We start from the raw sequence: 7500 nt of genomic DNA, 5'->3' as shown, positions 1-7500 counted from the left end.
GGAAAAATAATTGACAGGAGCGAGAAACTTGAGGGGAAAAAGAGAGGGGAAATGTTCATGAATACCTCTTAATATTTCCACAGACAAAGCATGTTTTCTGTAACTTGTAATGTAAGGAAAAAGGGAAAAAGGAAAAAGTGGCACATTTAAGGGAAGAACGAGGGAAAAAAGGGGAAATTTTGATGATAAAAAAAGGGATGCTGAACTTTTCCCCTCTTATTGACGAACTGTTTTTCTATAATTACTTAAAACTTGTGTATGGGGAAAATTTGGCTAGATGGTGAGGGGAAATTTTGAGGGGAGAAAGAAGACAAATTTAATAAACTCTCTTCCCCTCACTGTCAGACCATGTTTCCCATAATGGAGTACAACTTACAGAGGAGAGAAAACTGATAGGATAGATGAGGGGAAACCACCTGAGGGGAAAACAGAGGGGACACTTAATCTAATACATTTTCTTAAGAGGTGAGGGGAAAAAATACAAGACACATAACAGAAAATTTGAAACAAGATAAGATAATGCCAATATGAGGGAAACACAAAAAACAATAAAATAAAAAGAAAAATTAATAAAAGAGGGGAAACAAAAAATAAGGAAAACTATTGCAAATGGAAACAATATGTGGGAGAGAGAGATGAAGGAAACTGAGACGTCGGGTAACAGATGAAATGAGGGGAAAAGAGGGGAAATGATAGGAAAAAATGAGGAAAAACTGATAGGAAATGTGTTAAGATGGGTGTGGAAGGAGGTAGGCGGAAACTTAGATGAGAGAGGAAAGGGGAAAATGAGGTGGAAGATGAGGGGAATCCAACGAGGGAAATGAGGGGAAAACACGGATATACGAGCAAGAGAGAGAGAGAGAGAGAAAGAAAGACTCGAAAAAGGAAACACTGAAAGCCAAGGAGGGAAATAAGAGAAAGAGGGGAAAATGAGAAGGGGAAGTGATAACAGGAAACCAAGATATGTGAGGGGAAAATGAAAAAATACAGATAAGTGACAAAAGAATGAGGGGAGAGATATAAGGGGAAACTGAGGTTGAAGATGACGAGATATGGAAGAGGGAAGGGAAAAAAAGGAAAATTCAAAAGGATATGGGGGATGCCTGAGGGGACACGAGGGGAAATTGATATGGAAATAGAGGGTAAGACTTGACATGATAGTTGAGAGGATGAGAGAGAGAGAGAGAGAGAGAGAGAGAGAGAGAGAGAGAGAGAGAGAGAGATTTTATTATTCAATTTTTGCTTTCATTAATCTCTCTCTCTCTCTCTCTCTCTCTCTCTCTCTGTGTGTGTGTGTGTGTGTGTGTGTGTGTGTGTGTGTGTGTCTGTCTGCTTCATCATAATCCCTCACTCCATTCTCTCTCTCTCTCTCTCTCTCTCTCTCTCTCTCTCTCTCTCACCCATTTTTCCCCTCTCTTCCTCTTCTCTCTTCTACGTTTATCCTCTTTCCTCTTTTCCTTTCTTAATTCATCACTTTCTCCCCTCTCTCTCTCTCTCTCTCTCTCTCTCTCTCATGACTCATTTCCGAGATAGAAACTTTGTCCGAGGGGAAAAATAAGGAAATAAATGCGTTAGTTAAAGGGAAAAATGTTAAGAGTTTCCTTCCCAGCATTCCATTGTTCCTGTATTAATTCCCTCCTCCATTCCTCCATACCCTTCCTTTCATCCTCGATTTTTTCTTTTTCCCTTTTTTTTCATTTTCTCTTTTCATATTTCCATTTCTGACTTTTTATTTCCTTTTCTCTGCGTTTCATTATGTATATATTTTTTTCCTGGTTCCTCTGTTTTTTTTTTCATTTATTCTTTTTAGTCTCTCTCTCTCTCTCTCTCTCTCTCTCTCTCTCTCTCTCTCTCTCTCTCTCTCAGGAATTCTCATTTTTTTCCTCTTTATATTTGATTTTATTTCTTTTTCCTCTATTTCATTTTTCCCATCATCAATCATTTCTCTTTGTCCTCCTTTCTTTCTTTCTTATGTCTTTCCTAATGTCCTTCTTTTTCTTCCTCATCCTCTTCCTCTTCTTCCTCTTCTTCTTCTTCTTTTTCTTCTTCCCCTTTTTCTTCTTGTTTTCTCATTCTTATTCATCTCTCTCTCTTTCTCCTCCTCCTCCTCCTAGCCCTCATCCCTCACAAACAACCCCTCACTTATATCTTTAGCCTATCTCTCTCTCTCTCTCTCTCTCTCTCTCTCTCTCTCTCTCTCTGCAAAGCTTCTATTCTTCTCTTTCTTTTTTGTCTCTCCTTTTCTTCTACTCTTTATTTCTTCTTTTTTTTTTTCATTTCTGTGTTCTGTTAACATTTGACTTATATTCTTTAGGTCAACCCCTCCTCTCTCTCTCTCTCTCTCTCTCTCTCCTCATCACGCGCACGCACTCAGGCGGGAATGGAACAATCGGACAAATTAGGCAGGTGATCAGCGCAACACCTGGATCAGAGCGAAATTAGAACCGCCTCCTTTCAGTTATATGATTTAACGCTACCTCTTATATAATATTAATGATGAAATTCCCCCCCCATCACTTTTTTTTGCTATTAACTCTCTTTTTTTTTTTTTGTAGTTGTAGTGGATTTAATTTCATATAAGTGGTGTGTTATTCATATTGATTCATTGATATTCGTTCATTTATTCACTGTTATCGTTCACATTTTGCCCACGTGATCTGCATTAATTACTTCTCACAGCTGGGTTTTCAAGGTGAATAGGTGCCATGAAGGTCGGGATGAGAGAGAGAGAGAGAGAGAGAGAGAGAGAGAGAGAGAGAGAGAGAGAGAGAGAGAGAGAGAGAGAGAGAGAGATTAATGTATAGTTCTTCTGGTCATTTTTCGTATAAAGTTTAAGATTTTTAGTAAACTTGTAACAAACTGGTTCATTAATCTATTCATGTGGTCTTCTTTCCTTCTTGTTTTCTCCTGTCTATTTTTTTGCTTAAACTCAACGACACAGATCCATCACTGTTTGCATCCTGACCTGCCCCTCGTGTCCATTAACTGACCTCATTTTGCCATTTCCTTATTCCCTTGTGCTTTTCTGTCCCTTTTTTTCTTTTCCTTTTTAATTCAATCATCGCTGACACTCTTGCTTTTCATGATATCGTTATAATGATTTGTTGTTTATTTTTCTTTAGTTCTGATTAAGTGTGTGCTTCTACATCTCTGCTTATCCCTGTTTCTGTCTGTCTGTCTGTCTGTCTCTCTCTCTCTCTCTCTCTCTCTCTCTCTCTCTCTGTCGCCAGCAACTTAATCTTCTTTCAACCACCAAAATAGAAACGAGGTGGAAAATTTCACAAAACACTCTTTAAAAACAAAACAAAATCTTTCATCTCAATCACTCTTGGGGAAAAAAGACAAAAAAAAAAAAAAAAAGCGCACGTAAAAAGAAAAGAAAACACTTAAGGGAAAATAAAACAGCAAATTGACCTCCTATAGCGGAAATAAATATCAAGTGGAAATCTCTCATAATCCGGACAAATTGAAAGGGACACTTGCCAGTTTTACCCAAGAGTTAATTGAAGCGTCCTTCGTGATCTCATTGCCAGTGATTTGATTAAGCCGTAAATGGAGACTCAATAAATATACTATACGTGGATCTGATTACGCCTCTTTTAATCCCTCCCTCTCCCTCTCCCTCTCTCTCTCCCTCTCCCTTTCTCTCTCTGTGTGTGTCTGATATTTTCTCTCTCTATTCTAATTGAACCCATATGGATGTTTATTGATCTCATCTGACCTGAAAACTTGCTCTCTCTCTCTCTCTCTCTCTCTCTCTCTCTCTCTCTCTCTCTCTCTCTCTCTCTCTCTCTCTCTCTCTCCATCTTATTTACTCATTTTACTTCCTTTCTCTTTTGCAATCCACTCCTTCCTTCCTTCCTTCCTTTTTCTATCTTTCCCCTTCTTTCCATAATTTATCTTCCTCCTTCCGTGTTTCCTTCTCGTCCTCTATAATCTCATCCCATCTCCATCTCCCCTCCTTTATTTCCCTCATTTTCCCCACTTTATTAATTCATTTCCTCCGGGTTCCCTTCCTTTCCTCTTGTGACCTTGTTTTCTTTTTTTTCATTTCTTATTTTTTGTTTTCTTTTTCCATTGCTTTCATTATTATTCACTTTTCGTGTGTTCTTTGTTCATTCATTCATTCTTTTTCCCTTCCTCATTGCTTCCTTCCTTCTTCCTTTCCTTCATCTAACTTTACTTCATATATCAAGACTTAGAAGAACACCTTTTAATTAATTATTTAATTCTCTATCTATCTTTCATTTTTGCTTCAGCTATTTCTTTCTTCTTTACTTTCCTTCTACAGTGTTCCTTTTCTTATCTATTTCACTTTTTCCTTTTCCTTTTTATCATTTTTTCCTTCTTTGCTTAAATACAACTTCTCTTTCTACCTTTCTTTTTTTCCCATCCTTCCTTCCTTCTTCTCTATATTTCCTATTCTTAATCATTAATTCATACATTATTTTCCACCACACTATTCCTGCTCTCTTCTTCTCCTCACCCCTTCAACTTTTCTATCTTTTTTCTTCCTTTTCTTCTCAAACTTCCTTCTCTACGACCATATTCTCCTTCCTCTTACTCACTTAACCATACCTTCCCATTTCATCCTATAAATTCCCTCCTCTCCAGCCCTTCCGCCTCTCTCTCTAGCTCCAACCATTCACAGGCCTGTTCCCCACCTCACGCCTCCTGTCCTCTCCTTTACCAGTTCTCACCTTCAAAGTAGAAAGTCTCGTGCCACTTCGGGTGCAGTGTCCGCCTCTTAATTTTAGTCTCCAGCTTGTGTTTCTTGTCTGGCAATAGTGTAACTCTGACATAGGGGTCGCTGGTGCCGCTAAGATCCTTCGCAGGGAGCTCCTTCGCCTGCCGGAGGAAGATAAGGAGGGGCGTCAGTAATGGAGGGAGATACGGAGGAGGGATGGCTGGTGTGGGAGGGAAGGAGGGGAAAAGGAGGGGAGGGTGTAAATGGGATATGTTGGGAGGAAAAGAGAGTAAAAGTGAGGGTTTTTTTTCTCAGTGTTGGCGAGAGAGAGAGAGAGAGAGAGAGAGAGAGAGAGAGAACATTTGCTTCTCATTACCTGTTCTAACTCAGTCTCTAAAAAAAAATAACACAAGCACAATTATTGAAAAAAAACATTGAAAAAAAAACAATGATAAAAGAAAAGTGCATAAAAAATAAAATAAAAATGAGTAAAAATGAAGAGACAGATGAAGGAGAGGGATGAAGAAGAGAGGAGAGGAGAGAGAGAGAAGAAAGGGAGAGAAAGAAAGAGAGGAGGAGAAAACAGAATATTAGGTGTGTTTAAGGAGATAACAAGAGGTTTGTGTGCAGTGGAAAGAGAATAAGGAGGAAAGATGAGGAAACACACGAGGAGAGAAGAAAGGGAAGGAAGGGAGAGAGAAAACAAAAGAATTACTCGTTTTAAGAGGTAAAGTAAGGGGAAATTTGAGCTTTTCTGGTGTGAAGAGGGAAATGAGAGGAAACATATGAAGGAATGAGAAAATAGGGAGAGAGAAAGAGAAGGAGAAAAACTGAAAAATTTGGTGACCTTAGGGAGAGAAATGCTGTCGAAATTTGAGTTTTTTTAGAGAGAGAGAGAGAGAGAGAGAGAGAGAGAGAGAGAGAGAGAGAGAGAGAGAGAGAGAGAGAGAGAGAGAGAGAGAGAGAGAAATGTAATAACCAAGAAAATGAATAAAAGAGAAACAAAAGAGAATCCCACAAAAAAAAAATGAAAGAGCTTAAGGAAGATGGAGATAAAGAAAAAGAAGAAATAAAGAATAACTAAGTAAAAAGAGGATTAAGAAGAAGGAAGAGAAGGAAAGACTGGAGAAAAGATGTACAAAGAGGAAGGAAAGAAAAGTAAGGAATAGTAAAACAGATAAGAGGATTGAGAAAAGGAAAACAAGAGGAACAAAGGAAAGGGATGAATGAGAACGGGAAAATACAGAATAGGAAAAGAGAAAAAGAGAAAGAAAAAGAGTAAAAAAAGATTGAACCGAGATGGGAAGTAAAAGTGTGAAAAGTGTGAGAGAGAGAGAGAGAGAGAGAGAGAGAGAGAGAGAGAGAGAGAGAGAGAGAGAGAGAGAGAGAGAGAGAGAGAGAGAGAGAGAGATAGGCCGTGAAGGATGGAAGGTGGAAAGAGAGAAAATTTGTGAGCCAATCATTTTACCAGAGAGAGAGAGAGAGAGAGAGAGAGAGAGAGAGAGACTTACATAGACAGATTGACAGACAGACAGACAGACATACAGACAGACAAAATGATGAGTAATATAAACCTAGATCAACGTGAATAATGAGTGAATGAACCTGATAGATTAGTGAACACAAATAAAAGGAATAAGAGCAGGAAAAATGTTAGTGTTTCATATATTAACGTAACTTTTTTCTTTTTATTTAATTTTTTGTAAAGGTCGAGGATTTCAAAGGTTTTCACATTAATCTTTCTCTGCAGGTGTGATTCTTGTTTCTTGTTATTTATTGTTGTTCTTGTTTTGTTTTGTTGATGTTGTTGTTGTTGTTGTTGTTGTTGTTGTTGTTGTTGTTGTTTTATTATTGATATATTTTGAAAGCTTTTTTTTACTCTATCTGTTTCGTTGTTCTTATTTTCTTTTTTTTTCTCTTTCTCTGTCTGTCTGTCTGTCTGTCTCTGTCTCTCTCTCTCTCTCTCTCTCTCTCTCTCTCTCTCTCTCTCTCTCTCTCTCTCTCTCTCTCTCTCTCTCTCTCTGTCTCTCTCTCTCTCTCTCTCTCTCTCTCTCTCTCTCTCTCTCTCTCTCTCTCTCTCTCTCTCTCTCTCTCTCTTGTTGTTGTTGTTGTTGTTGTTGTTGTTGTTGTTGTTGTTGTTGTTGTTGTTGTTATGTTTGTTGTTGTTGTTGTTGTTGTTGTTGTTTTGCTTGATTCCTCTGTTTTTAATGTATTTTCTATGTTTTCCCTCTCACTTTTCATTTCTTAGTTAATGTTAAAAGGGAGTTAAAAAATTGAAATAACTTAAGAAAATGAAGAAGAATGAAGGAAATATAGAAAAATAGATAATAAAAATGCTCTTTGTGAGATTAGCAAATAAAATGACAATTAACTCAACTAAATGAACGATGATGATGATGATGATGATGATGATGATGATGATGATGATGATGGTAGTAATAATAAAAGAAAACGAGAAAAAAAAAGAAAATAAGAACAACAAAACAGATAGAGTAAAAAAAAAAAAAACTTTCAAAATATATCAATAACGAAAAGAACTAAAAAATAATAAAGACAACAACAACAACAACAACAACAACAACAACAACATCATCATCATCATCATCAACATTTTAATCATGCAATACAAACACACACATTTTTAATTAATTTCTGCCTCGCCAAGGAAAGCAGTATGACGTCAGAACCGAGACCACCAATCAGGACCAGAACACACAAAAGCCCCTCCTACAGGTAAACAAATCCTCCAATCAGAGTACAAAAACCACCTATGACGTCACGAAGCCCCGCCCACTGTGACCTTCCAGCCAATG

General features: G+C 37.7%; 1 protein-coding gene across 17 annotated transcripts in view; it reads right to left on the bottom strand.

Moving 5' to 3' along the window:
* LOC123509487 (synaptotagmin-7-like) overlaps positions 1 to 7500 on the bottom strand; it is a 406995-nt gene that overhangs the window by 19661 nt on the left and 379834 nt on the right. For all 17 annotated transcript variants that reach the window (XM_045263784.1, XM_045263785.1, XM_045263786.1 and 14 more), the window contains one exon: positions 4701 to 4848. In XM_045263784.1, the coding sequence (XP_045119719.1) occupies positions 4701 to 4848 (148 nt within the window). The remainder of the gene's footprint in view (positions 1 to 4700; positions 4849 to 7500) is intronic.

Source organism: Portunus trituberculatus, chromosome 27 (assembly GCF_017591435.1).
Source record: "Portunus trituberculatus isolate SZX2019 chromosome 27, ASM1759143v1, whole genome shotgun sequence".
Taxonomy (NCBI): Eukaryota; Metazoa; Arthropoda; class Malacostraca; order Decapoda; family Portunidae; genus Portunus; species Portunus trituberculatus.
The sequence above is the reverse complement of the archived record's forward strand: the minus strand, read 5'-3'. Positions and strand labels throughout refer to the sequence as shown.